The 13,250-nt window shown below is 50.6% G+C and overlaps 5 protein-coding genes across 5 annotated transcripts; 2 read left to right on the top strand and 3 right to left on the bottom strand.

Moving 5' to 3' along the window:
- Positions 1-1,476: 1,476 nt before the first annotated feature.
- Positions 1,477-2,514, top strand: BKA67DRAFT_426856 (SUR7/PalI family-domain-containing protein). The gene is made up of 2 exons (XM_046096845.1): positions 1,477-1,488; positions 1,608-2,514. The coding sequence occupies exon 2, from the start codon at positions 1,688-1,690 to the stop codon at positions 2,435-2,437; it is 750 nt and encodes a 249-aa protein (XP_045953653.1). The 5' UTR covers positions 1,477-1,488; positions 1,608-1,687; the 3' UTR covers positions 2,438-2,514.
- Positions 2,515-3,032: 518 nt separating this feature from the next.
- Positions 3,033-4,205, bottom strand: BKA67DRAFT_663484 (uncharacterized protein; the record flags this gene model as incomplete). Its single annotated transcript, XM_046108189.1, has 5 exons — positions 3,033-3,150; positions 3,212-3,680; positions 3,758-3,839; positions 3,952-4,084; positions 4,174-4,205. 5 exons carry the CDS (start codon positions 4,203-4,205, stop codon positions 3,033-3,035), a joined length of 834 nt encoding a protein of 277 aa, XP_045953654.1.
- A 1,068-nt stretch (positions 4,206-5,273) lies between these two features.
- On the top strand, positions 5,274-6,346 carry BKA67DRAFT_540594 (uncharacterized protein; the record flags this gene model as incomplete). Its single annotated transcript, XM_046100798.1, has 4 exons — positions 5,274-5,370; positions 5,441-5,998; positions 6,122-6,256; positions 6,312-6,346. The coding sequence occupies 4 exons, from the start codon at positions 5,274-5,276 to the stop codon at positions 6,344-6,346; spliced, it is 825 nt and encodes a 274-aa protein (XP_045953655.1).
- Positions 6,347-7,875: 1,529 nt separating this feature from the next.
- Positions 7,876-9,723, bottom strand: BKA67DRAFT_497835 (kinase-like domain-containing protein; the record flags this gene model as incomplete). Its single annotated transcript, XM_046097055.1, has 2 exons — positions 7,876-8,250; positions 8,305-9,723. Coding segments are annotated over 2 exons (1,794 nt in total), but the record flags the coding sequence as incomplete, so codon positions are not given.
- A 1,417-nt stretch (positions 9,724-11,140) lies between these two features.
- BKA67DRAFT_684665 (pectin lyase fold/virulence factor) lies at positions 11,141-13,118 on the bottom strand (the record flags this gene model as incomplete). Its single annotated transcript, XM_046109001.1, has 7 exons — positions 11,141-11,769; positions 11,839-11,908; positions 11,960-12,201; positions 12,251-12,312; positions 12,389-12,557; positions 12,674-12,785; positions 12,843-13,118. The coding sequence occupies 7 exons, from the start codon at positions 13,116-13,118 to the stop codon at positions 11,408-11,410; spliced, it is 1,293 nt and encodes a 430-aa protein (XP_045953657.1). The 3' UTR covers positions 11,141-11,407.
- Positions 13,119-13,250: the final 132 nt, after the last annotated feature.

The raw sequence follows: 13,250 nt of genomic DNA on the forward strand, positions 1-13,250 counted from the left end.
TAAAGATATTTATATATGCTGAAAACCGAGATGAGCAAATTATAGGACATTGCGACCGGAAGCAGCGCATACACGGTCCACCAAAAGCGCCAGTGGAGCTCAGGTTCTTAGCGACAACTCACCACCGGTGAGATACTACTCCGAGCTTTTGTCAATAATTCAGTCAGCGTGGCATTGCTTTCGAGAGCCTATCAGTCCGAAGCGCGCTCGCCGACAATTCCCGGGAAAGCTGTGGCAATGAGTGAAGAATGCTCAGGAGTATACCGCTGATGCTATATTTCCAATTACTAATTATCATTAAACTCAAGGAAACGGTGTCGCTGAGGTCGGTTCGTTAGTGGGGCGCACCAGACCCGACTGATTACCTAAACAGCTGAGATTTTTACGCGTTTTCATTCATACGGTCAACCACAACGATCGTGCTTCGAAGGCTCGAAATATTGGCAACTAGACTAGGAGGAATATATGGCAGTTCTTGATGCACGATACAAGGTGCAAGATGGTGGAGCTAGAGCGCGCCGCCCGTTGCCGGGCTAGAGGTTGGGTATCGGCACTTGCCTGTTTTGGAGGGACAAGACCCTGGAAATTCATCCTGTTTAAGCTGGCGGAGCTGGCGGAAAAGTTGCGTCCCGCGCATCAACCCGCACCGACCTCTAGCGCTAAATGCTTTGGAAAGGAAAAAGGAAAGAAGTAGAAACCAAGACGATAGTGGCCCGTCACAATGCAACGGGCCAGAGTCTATTGCATTGGAAGGCTACACTAATCATTCTCTCGTGATGGAAATCACCTCACGTGCATACGACACGGAAAAAGCGGCATCCGCACTGGTTGTGAAGCAGCTGGCGCGTCACTAAGACTACTTCCTCTCAAGTGACGAACCGGTGCGGTGTTGGCGCGCAACATGAAATGAGCATCAGAAGATTTGCGAAATCAGACAGCAAAGTTTCTGGGCTTTAGCACAGGCCGTCTCATCAGTGACGTAAGGCGCCGATGCTTTTTGATGACCATCACAGACCTCGAAGGAGCAGCTAGCTGGAACGAGGTAGCAGCTATGCTGTAACGGGCAAGAAGCTATCGAACAATGCTCGTGCGTGTCGTCATACGATCCACCCCGCCGGCAACCAAATCCTGGTCCAAGAATTGGAATTCAATATGAAGATGGAATTGGACCGTGCTGCTTGGCTGAAAAAAGGTGGAAAAGCTGGAAAAGTGCTTGGAGTCCAGGTGAAAAATACATACATACATACAGTAGTTGGTGACGATGCACATCCCCGCGGCCATTACTCATATGGCTCCGCTGCCCTCTCCGTCCCGCCTGACTTTCCATCTTTTTTTTTTTCCCTCCAGTCAATCGTCAATCTGAAACTTGATAATCCTTCTTAATTCCTAATATAGCAGCGGCTATAGCTGCAAGCTTCGTTACCTCGCCTACGAAATTCGTCAGTCCACAACACCTTCAGTCCAAGCTCTGAGACAGAGACATTACAGGTATGCGGTTTTCATCACAACAACAGAGCACGGATGTCCGGACTTTGGTCGCTTGAGACCACAAGGCTCGAGACTATGTCATCAGTCGTTTTCCATCATTCTGACAATTGTTCTTTCAGGCGACCAATCTCCCGCCAAACGGCGTCGTCCGTCGCAGTACGACTAAACAAACCCTGAGGATACGCACACAACCCTCAAGATGGCGCTCTCACACGCAGGCCTCAGCATCGCGTCGATGCTCCTCCTCGCCGGAAGCATTGTGTTGATGTTCTTCGTTATCCTTGCCGGCGTATCGAACACGACACCGCTAAACAACACATACTTCCTCAGCGCCGACACTTCGGGCATCACCGGCGCTCGCGACACCACACAATGGACATACTTCTACATGTGCGGCCCTGGCAACCAGGACTGCAGCAGAGCGTGGCCTGCGCCCGCTGTCGGTTGGGCTTGGGACGCGAACCCAGCTAACGCTCCTGCTGAGCTCGTCGGCAACCACGGAGGCGACACCACCAGCTCGTACTACTTTTATATGTGGCGCTTTGGTTGGGTCTTCTACATCATGTCCGTCTTCTTCGCTGTTTGCGCCTTCTTCACCGGATTCTTGGCATGCTGTGGACGCCTCGGATCGGCCGTCGCTGGTTTCGCGACTGCTGTCGCGCTGTTCTTCTTCACCATCGCCGCCTCTTTGATGACCGCCGAGTTTGTCAAGGCACGCAACGCGTTTATCGCCGCCAACCGCACTGCCACCATCGGCACATATGCTTTCGGTTTCACTTGGGGTGCCTGGGCTGCCTTGTTCATCTCCATGATTCTCTACTGCATCGGTACCCGCGCTGGCAAGGACAAGTACAGCAGTGGTGGCAGCCGATGGGGCCGCCAAAAGAGTGTCCGTAGCCGCCGCAGCTACGACATGGGCAGCCGCCGCGTTAAGGATGACTACTCATAAAGGACGGAGTAATAATACCATTCCAAAAATAAAGAAGAAGAAAAAAACGACCCAAGAAAATCTGAAAGTCGATACAATTCTCGACACAGCTACTCAATGAACAAGGAAGAACTGCTCAAGGGGGGCAATGCCATCAACAGTTACGGCAATGATTTACATGATTTGTACTGGCGGCTGGAAATATGCATCTGGCGGCGTCGTGTGGGTTTGCTTGTTTAATATGATTTTTGCGGTCATGTCAAGAAGATGATGTAATGGAAGTAATTGATACCAACAAGAGCCCTTCGCTAGAAATGAATATAACGCATCAAACATCAAGACCAACCAAATGTTTCATATGCGAGATCAATGGTGAAAGAGCGCATTATGCGGACAGGAAAGAACTGCGTTAAATGGCCAGGATCGATTTGAAGGAGCGCTTCTACATTTGAATGATCGGATGACCATCACGAAACGCGCAAACCATCGTCTCTCAGCGCCTATGAGACCTATGTTCACTCCTTTGAATCAATTCATTGCCCTTACTTTAGTCCGAGTCAGATGAAGAACCCGGTAAAGAATCGCCGCCCGAGTGAGTCGAAGAAGTGCCAGATCCTTATGCAGCCGGGGCTGCTGCTGTCTCTCCAAGGCCGTTGATGCCGTCAAAACTAGCTGCAATCTGGCCACGTCTTGATCCCAAGCCAGCGGCATTCCATCTTGAAGCCTTTGCAGGTCTTGCATATGCAAAATATCCACCTGTCACCCTGCACCTCGTAATGCGCTCCATGTTCAAACGTCATACAACAGCACCGGGGCGGTATTGTCCCCTTGACGCCGAGCTTCTCATTGTACATGCGCATGTCCTGGCACATGGCAGAGACGACGGCACGCTGAAATGCGGGCACGTCCTCCAGAGCAGCCTCGAACTCCTCGCTCCGCAGTACGGTATAGGCCGATTTCCGGACGACGTCCAGGAACGGCTTCCGAAGTTCGTCGGACTGTGGGAGGGCGTCAGAGTAGGCCTTCTGGACCCCGGCGAAGTAGTCTGGGAGTTTGTATGTCTGCAGGCTTCCAACCTGCTCGTAGACGCACAGGGGGGCGACGTAGGAGATCGGGGAGAGACGTATCGTGACCTCTTCGATCGCGCGGCTCCGGAGGTAGCCAATGTCGAAGAAGTCGCCCAGCTCGTACGCCTCGCAGGTGGCTACCAGCGGGTTTTGGTCAAAGCCATCGGGTGGCAAGGCGTCGAAGCACGATATGTCGCCTGCGGGAAGTTGAGGTATCAGTCACTCGTCCCTTAGAAAGGATCGATGGGAGGGTTGTCGGCACTTGCGTACTCACCATCGCTATACAAGTACTCGAGCAGCCACTCGATCTTTACCGAGGGTGTTTCCGAGATCGTGACGACGCCTGTCTCGGCCTCCTGGTTTTTGTGCGAGCCTCAGTTAGTGTGGTTGTGCCATTTAAACGTTGAGTGCCATGCGGAGTTTTAACAAGTAATATCGCTATGTAGGCAGAACCCTCATCAGACTCACCTGGAAGCGCCCGTTCAGGACCTTGTCGAACCACTTCGAGCGGCTGCACACGATTGCTCTATGGACATTCCAAGTCTTGTCGTCCTCTCCGCACTTGACCAAGGCGTCCGCAAAGTTGCTGGACATGAAGAGTCTTTCAATCGTTTTTATCGTGTTAGCAGAGCTGTGGCAAGCGGTTCATCTGCGTATGGCAAGAAATCAAACACAAGAAGTGATGCTTACTCCGAGAATGAAGACCATTTCGAGGGCGCCATGATGCCCTGCGGTATCTCAAATAGTCACGGCTCGATGTGGTGCTTGATGCTTGTTGGTGAGGTGGCGTGAGAGGTAATTAAATGGAAGTGGCAATTGTGTGATTTGCAAGTGATTATTTTGTTGTGTTGATTGTCCAGCCCGCGACATCAAACCCAGGCAAGTTCTAGGGTCTCGCGCAATTCAAAACACTAAAAAAAGCACCCAAGGGCAAAGAGAACATGCAGCCATTGCCAAGTAATAGATGCGAGATTTCGCTTTACTGTTGTCCATGGTCGCCGAAGGACGCAATAATGTTTCTGACGTTCTACCACTGATTCTTTTGTCAATAAATACGGAGCATCTGTGGCTTATTCTACGAGTTCTCCCCTCATATACATTTGATTCACGACCTGAGACCAATTGGCCGTTTGGCACAGACACTGGCCAGGAAGCCCATTCTCAACCATGAGGCCTTTGTATATCTGCATGTCCTCGAACATGGCTGAAAGAATGTCGCTCTTGAAGAGATGTTGTTTCTTCAATGTTTTGGAGAAAGTCACTGTCGCGCAGCACCGCATAGGCAGTTTTGCGGACAGAGTTGATCATTATCTTACACAAGCTCTCGAAGATGACGAAGCGAGCTCCATATAGACGGCTGACAGCCTCGGTGACTTGTTTGTGTGCTCTCGTCCCATCTCATCATCCACGTCTGTTCCCCGGAAGTGCTCTCGTATAATGACGTCTGACTTGTTTGGGTGACGTGTTTTTGTCCACGGAAACGCCTGATTGGTCGCCATGGGGAACATGAAATCGATTTTCTTGTCGAAACGCTCGGATGCCGTTGAGCACATCTGCTCGATGTTGTAGAAACTTCCAATTTATAGACATCAATGAGAGGTGTCCTCTGGGATTTTATTGTGAATACACAGAATGTTGCTGACTATAGGTGAAACTACAGAGGTGTCGTGTCTTGGCAGGTACATAAGGTCATCATCTGCAGCCGCTCGAAGTGGTTTGAGAAGGCGCTCAACGGCCGATTTCAGGCAAGTCGAACGGCAAGCGCGAAATCCAAGCTCAGCAGACTAATGATGGTTCGGAAACAGGAAGCTCAGACAGGTATTATTACGATCACGGAAATGCCCGCATGGAAAATTGAGTGGATGCTTAGGATCATGTACGGGGAAGGTATGTTCACGATTGAGGTGCTTGGTCCACAAACTGATGCGGGTTGGCTGAAATTATTTTATGGAATCAGGACTAGGCATTAACGATACTAGGGTAAATAGGTTTCCCGAGGATCAACTCATCGCTGTTTGTGAAGTCTTCGAGCTAGGCGACTTCTTCGACATCCAATGTCTGCGCGAGACGGCGGCCAAGTGGATGGACAATGAGCTTACCTGTCATTATCAGGCTTTCAAATTGTCCTTACGTCAGTTTAGAGATGGACCGAATCCAGAGCTATTTGATGCTACCCGACAGATCCACTGGACGGACCTGATACCAGGGTTCCGTCGGGTTTATGAACTTAGTGGCCCGCAATCCAAAGTTCTCAGGCAATGCTGCGTGTCTTACGTTCGAAGGCTCCAGTACAGAGTTCTTTACTACGAGGGATTCTTTGACCAGCTGAAGGAGGATCACGAATTCAAGAGCGAAATACTGTCTGCAATGTTGAGGGATCATCGCATCTATTATGAGCTGAAGAATGCCGCCGGTAAACACATCTATACAACGCTGTGTAGCTGCCCGGAAGAGGGCTGGCAATGGGTTGTAAGGTTGATACCGGACGGAGATGAATACAAATACTACCTTTGTGGTAAGTGTGGTGGTTTCCTGATGGACACGCGCGAGCTGGAGCAGAAGCTGCCTAAAGTTGTCTCACAAAGTTGACATCGTGCTCGAGCATGATGGGCACACTTGTTCTCACACTTGATTACAGCGTCCGAGAAGTTGCTAGACTCGAATAACCTGCGAACGGGTTTAGCAGGGGTTTTCGTATATCCTACTTGTAGAGATGGAGGCGTACTCGATGAAAGAAGCGGAGTCACCACCAGTCGTAGTGAGAGCCGTGGTAGTGCGTTGTTATTGTTAAGGAAGGATGTTAGGTTCATTGATGATGTATTTTCTAGTTGCTTCTGCTGCTGCTGCGAAGAGATCTTTCTAGATTGCTAACCTCAGGAATAGCTAGAAATTGTGGTTGAAGAAATGGAACAGCAAGCGAATCAAGGAAGTCAGATATCATCTGATGCAGAGTGTGGTTAGGTTGCAGACGAGCCTGTCCTCAGGTTTCTTGAAATTAGGAATGAGTTTAACTAGTAGTCCACTGTTGTATAGAACCCCAAGGCACAAACGCCCGAAATTCGTTCAGGGCAACGGCAGGTTTTCTATTATGCCTTCACTAATACAATATGGAAAACTGTTAAACGCACCGAGATTCCATGAGCGCCTTGAGTAGAAATCCAGTACTATAGGGATAGTATCATAGTCATGCTAGTCAATATCAGAGTTCATGTCGCTTCGTGGTTTATGTGTCATTAGAATTAATGCACTAGACATTCCCTACCGGTCTTAGTAGATAAGTGTTGAGGTGAAATGTACTCGTTGGTTGGCGGATTTTGAAGATATTGATTAAAAGTCGATCCATGCGAATGTGACTTGGCGGCTCCGTCTATCATGTGCTTTGTTAGAAGCGAGTGTATGTTGACTTAGAGTAATACTGGAAGGTGTACAATATATCCTATCTAATGGGCCAGGAAATGTTGACCAATGGCAATACACTCAGCTGAATAACTATAATGCCAGTTGTCGACAGCCCGCCCGGTAGCCGTACAATCAGAAGACTCAGCTTAAATGAGTCTGGATCTTATTGGGTTTAATGCGTCACTGCTGGGAAGCCATAAATGGAAAATAATAAATAGGGTAACAGTATGGGGTGGCATTTGTTGCATTGCTTCACCCACGTTGGTTGCGCCTCGTAACGAGGAACATCGATTCGCTCTAATCGCTTCGGCGAAATCAGTCTCTAGTGCGGCCTCGGGCCTTTCTCTTATTCTTTCTGCCTGCTGCTGACATCGAAGTCATTAAAAAAAAAATATCTTCAATGTCTCCTCTGTCTGATGCACATGGACTGAACTCCCTGCTGAATGCTTCCAACCCGCTCGGCAGAGCCTGCGTATCCTCGTATGTTCATTGGCCCTTGACATGTCCATTGCCTGATTGCCCAAAAAAGCTCTACTCGAAATCCGGAAAAAAAAAAAAGGGGGGGGGGGGGGGGGATGTTGCCCATTGAAAATCAAAGCGCACTCTACGCCATCCCAAATCGTGTACAGGGACGCCGTCTGTTGCCACCGTCGAATAGTCCATTCTCTCGTCTTCGTGACTCATAGCCTCATATTTCGCGACAGAGGAGATGGTGATAATAGCCGTGTGACGAGTGTTCAATCTGAAGAGTAAAGTAAATCGACAAAAAAAAAAAAGTTTGTACGCCGGCTTATGCTACATTTGTGTTCTTGTGAGGGGTTCAGATAGTAGAGACCATGTTGCATGCGGAAAGGCCCGCTACCCGCAGCTATTGCTCCTCGTTTGGTGTGGATGAGGACGGATTATCAGATCGAGTACTGGCCTCAGCTATCGGCATCAAAGAAGGATCGAACCGCCTATCGTAGTTTAGACGGGAGTCACCAAGGGGCTATTAGCTGCAGCGTCAAGAGGTGCCGCATGCAACGCAGGTTTCGGGACATCTTCGCCATACTGTCCGCTCGTCTTCTTCGCCAAGACGTCCTGAACCCAGGCGGCCACTTCAGGATCTTCCGTACCCGAGTTGCTGACGTCCATGTTGTTGGCGGCATTGGCTATCGCTTCTGCGCTTGCTTCATTCTCCGCATCTTCCTCATCCTCTTCTGTGATGGTTTCGGGCTTCGTCAAGTCCTTGATCCATTCGGCATTGAGGAGAGCTTGGTACGTCGGCCGCAGGTTCGCATTCTTGTTCAAACAGGACTTAACGAATTTGTGGGCCGTGGCAGAATAACCCTCCTCGGGCATTTTTGGAGGATCTTCATGTACAATTGCCTAAGGTAGAGCTAGTTAGTAACATGTGTACATCGAGTGCGTTCATCAACATACCGAGATCTGCGCGAAGATGGACACACTTTGAGCTGGTGTGTACGGATAGTGGCCCATGGCCATCTCGATGATGGTCAATCCCAAACTCCAGATATCGCTCTGGACGCTATATGTACCATCTGATGCGCCGCCCGGCTGATGAATACGCTCAGGCGCCATGTAGCTTTGACAACCTATATTTGTCCTCGCAATACTGGCCACTAGGTTTCCACTAACACCAAAATCGCAGATCTTGACTTGTCCACGAGAGTTTACCAGGATGTTGGTGGGCTTGACATCTCTGTGGATGATGTTATGCTTGTCCTTTAGCTCCTTCAAGCCCATAACTGTGCAGTAGGTTATCTTCCTCAGCACGTTCTCGGGGACACCTCCGGCGTAGAGCTTATCGATAGATCCACCATCCATATACTCGATACACATGTAGACGGCGCTCTCTTGGAAGAATGCTCCATAGAAGTCTATTATGTAGGGGGAGGCGCATTCGTGGAGAATGACCAGCTCCTTTAGAATAGTTGACAACTTGGCCTCATCCAGCTCGAGACGAATCTCCTTCATGGCCATGACGAGACCGCTGGTGCCACCGGCCTTGGAATCAGTTGGGGAGTCTGGAGTATCTGTCGGTACATGTGGGCCGGGTATATGTGACGACTTGAAACCAGACAATCCGGGGCCAAAGCGAGGCAATCTTGGCTTCGAATGTCGCACCTTGTAAACAACTCCGTAGTTACCCTTGCCTAGCTCATCGAGTTTCTCAACTTCGTCTAGGGACATCTTGAAGACGGAGCCATCTGAGAAGTTGACACCTTCGTTGGTGATGATAGCCTTGCCCTTGAACGTCAGATATCCCCTTTCCGAGTCAATGTATTCTTCGAACTGCTTCATTTGCGAGGGTGCACCTTGGCTCGACGGCTGCGGTAGTCCTCCCGGGATGGTGAGACTTGCACCTGGAGCGGCGCCTGCTCCCTCTTCAGGTGCAGCTGTCATGTTGCTCAACTTCAACCCGAACTTCCTCTTGCCCGCAAGGCCACCGCCGCCGGCGACAGGAATTTGGGGCATGGAGTGAGGGAACGCAGGCGCGCCTGGCCGTTGCAACGAAGGTGCTCCGGGCCTCTGCATGGTACCCGGCAAATGAAGGCCCCCGCTCGACGGGCCAGACATGGGGATTCCGGCGACAGGCGACTGAGGCGAGGCGGCGTTGGGCTGGGAGTTGAGGGGTGAAGAGCCCTGCCTCGAGAGATGGAAGGCCTTCATCTTGGCGTTCAGCCCGTCTGGCAGACGTCCGCTAGACATACCGGAGGACACGGGGGGTCTTCTCGCGCTCGACAGGACACCGAGTGGTGTAGACGAGGCGGACATGGGGTGGTGCGGTTTGTCAGGCTCGGATACAGACCGTAAGGACGGCATTCTCTTGGGCGCATCGCCGAGGATCTCGTCGAAGTCGGGCGTAGGGGTATCGGGAGTGTCAGGGGGAGAGCCCGGGGTTGGCGGCGTGTCGGCCATGTTTAAGGCTGGCCGGCTACTGGGGATTTGGGAGTGATAACAGGTTTTTGGTGCTGTGCTGCGCTGTGCTGTGTTGTGCCTTGCTGTGGGATGGCTGATGGTGTGGTGTGTGTAGATCGTCGATTCGCAGGTGAGCAGTCGGGTTGTTTGCTCCGCTGATGAGTGTTGATCAGAACCCCTCTTGACAGGTAATGAATGGGCGAACGCACAAGGCGAGTGGAGGATAGATACGGATACGGATGGATGCCTCGACACTTTCAGGTCTTAGCTACGGCAAGTCGATGCTGCTAACTCACGGTAGATAAGGTAAGTCAACTTGGCTCGGTACGTCAACTCAAACTTGCTTATCAAAAGTCTTTGGGGGACAATCAACGAGTGCTCAGGAGTGACTATAGCAGCAGTGATTTCCCGTGCCAGGAATTACAACGGCAGAAATTGCATTAGCTAAGGCCAAGGACAATCAACCTGACCAGTGGTATCGAATCGAGTATTTGCCGATCAATCATTGACCTCAAGTAGCTTGGCTTTGATTGAATCAACTGCAAAGTGGGCTTGTCTTGACCTGATTCCCGCCCGTGTCCCATGTCCATTCTCCCACTTGCTGCCCCTCAAATCCAAGCAGGCCCGACTCTACCCCAAGCTCCAAGTCGAAGCCCCGCCAAATCCAACGAAGCGCAGCCACAGTTGAAGACGTCAGTGAGACTTAAACTCGTTGAGAGACCAGACGAGAGTCGAGGCTCCATCAGCAGGCCGCCACCGCCTAGTAGGGGCACTAGCGGGCCTCTTACAGGGATCAAGACGCCGCACATGCGAGGGAAAAAAAAAATGCGTTATCAAGCCACGCAGACCCCACCACCTGTGCTAAATTTCCCCAGGACGAGTTGTTGCCGGCGTAGATCGCACATGGCGACGTCATCGCTCCAATCGTCTTGTCAGAGACGCAATAATTCTGCCCTTTGATCCAAATCACAATACCGCATTGTGGCAGACACCCTATTTCGCGCACTCGTTGCACATTCGCATCCGGGTAACCAGTCGCTGCACCTCCCTATTTCTGAAACTCGTCCTTCACAGCCCAGCCGTTGATCCGGGATCGACCTGAAGTATCCAGATTTTATCACGACTCTGACGAAGTTGTGCATAAAGCAGGATTGCTTCCGCCTGTCTCCATTCGACTACGGACAGATCTGTGGACCAAAAGCAGATCCGTCCATCCATATTTAGCAACCTTTATTGAGCCTACCAGCCTGCCGTATCCCACCTTGCCATTGAATCCTCGCTTGCTTGCTTGCTCACGACGAACTTGTCACAAATGACTGGGACTGACAGTTGCACATACCTGCTATAAGCGAGCTTCCCTGTTATTCCCACGTCTTGTCATCATCACCCAGCCTTTCCATTAACGTCCAAGATCCATCCATGTATGATGAATGTAGGGCCCATCTTGGCCACTTGCAAGCAGTGTATTCCGATCAAGGCACCACAGTCACACCAGTGCAGCTACAGGTCATAACCAGACACTTCTTTTACTATGCTCAAAGACTACTCGTGGCGGTCAACGCACATTACATACTTGAGCCACGCCTCACCGCTCAAACACCGCTCAACACTGCCCAGTAGCGCTTTTGCCTATGCATGGAGAGCCTGTGCAATTGAACCCGATAGGATTCACGAGGTTGTCACAGAGGTAGCCAACCGGCGATGTCGCGCCGTTGCTTGCCTTGATCAAAGTGGCATTCCTGATAGTAATGTCATGGCATGGCTTGACGGCGCTGCATTGGAAACTCGTCAGGTTAAGGGCAGATGCTGTCCCGTAGAAGTTTGCAATCTCGAAATTTCCAATCTCAAACTTGGAGTCTGTACAATTTCCCGCCGCACCTGCGAATGTTGTACACTGAGAGATAGTGAACGGCCCACCGCGGAAAGATGTGCCATACAGGTTTGTGAACGACAGGTTTCGGGCATCTTTGTCAACGGTCAGCATGGGTATGGTGTAAAAAACTGCTCGCTCGCATAGTTTGAGGTGCTACTCACAGCCCAAACCACCACCTCCTCCATTTGGTGGATAGTTGACCTGTTCGCCAGTCCATGTCTTGAAATATGCCTACGGTCTGTCAGCGGCTGATAGGGTCAAGTGCAAGGATATACCACTTACTGCGTGTAGGGTATTCTTGAAGCGGATGTTATCCGTCTTGATCCTTTCAATCGTCTCGAACTGGTCCTTGTATTGGCCAATACTACCGATCGCGATGCCTAGCCCATTGATAAAGTAGCTGTCTGTGACAGTGATATCGGTGGAGTTGGCTTTGAACGAGATGCTATCATCCAGGCTGACGACAGTCCAGTTGCGGAATGTCAAATGAGACGAGAAAAACGTGTCAGCACCGTCGGTATTGCCTGCCAACAATTAGTAACGGGATACTGCGTAGTTGACGAAGCCCCTTACCACTGGATGATCCATCGAGTGCGGTGTTGTTGACCAAGATGTTTTCGAAAAGCGAGTTGTGGCTGTGTATAATAGAGAAGGACCTGACAATCATGAGCTGTAGTCCTTCTGAGCGCCATCTCCCAGAGGATCACTCACCACATCTGGCTTCTAAGCAGATTCAAACCCGTTACTCGAGAGTTGGTAAGCCCGTCGAGGGTCAAGGCGTGCGGCCGACCCTTCATATTCGATACACCTGCAGCATACTTGTACCAGACACCACCGTTCCCGTCGAACGTGCCAGCTTGTTTGCAAGAACTATTAGCGTCTTTCCAACATGTTTACCAGTAGAAGCATCCCGTGGCGGAGACTCGCAAGGAAACAGAAGTCACGTCTTCATATGAGTGGTTGTGCAACGAAAAGTCAAAGATCTTAGCCACTCACAGCCATGGCCGTCAAACAAAATGCGGTCACCGCCTAATTTGAAGGCAGTGGTCTGGTTCTGATAGCCAACGCCTATGGAGTGATTCAGCCAATATTGGATATCGGTGGACCACTGCCTTACTTATCAGCAAATCTGAGCCCGGACTTCAGAGGCGTAGTGTCCACTCACCACCAAGGTACCACGCAAGTCAATGTAACAATCCTGCAGTCCTGAGACGTTCATCACAGTGTTCACGTAGTACGTCTTGTCCTCGAAAAGGACTGTACCACCTCGGCCGCACTCGGCAAACGCGTCCAGGATTGCGGGTGCGTCATCAGTTGAGTTAGTTCCACCAGCTGCAACTGTGCAGACCTTTCTGCCATGTTCAGAAAAATGCGGCGGTCCGTACTGCGCAATGGCGGCAGACGAGAGTCCGACAATTCCCATTAACGCGGCGATATACATGGTATAGAGAAATTAGCAGTCAACTTGCGTGCCCACAATTTTGCAATAGAGCCCAATACGTTCGGACTAAGGACTATATAGTCAACCTGAGCCAGACCCTTAACCGTACCACAGACTTGGCATACCATAAAT

This window comes from Truncatella angustata (assembly GCF_020726525.1).
Source record: "Truncatella angustata strain MPI-SDFR-AT-0073 chromosome Unknown BKA67scaffold_9, whole genome shotgun sequence".
NCBI classification, from domain to species: Eukaryota; Fungi; Ascomycota; class Sordariomycetes; order Amphisphaeriales; family Sporocadaceae; genus Truncatella; species Truncatella angustata.

Coding starts and splice junctions, on each gene's coding strand:
- BKA67DRAFT_426856 (XM_046096845.1), top strand. CDS start 1,688: ATGGCGCTCTCACACGCAGGCCTCAGCATCGCGTCGATGCTCCTCCTC.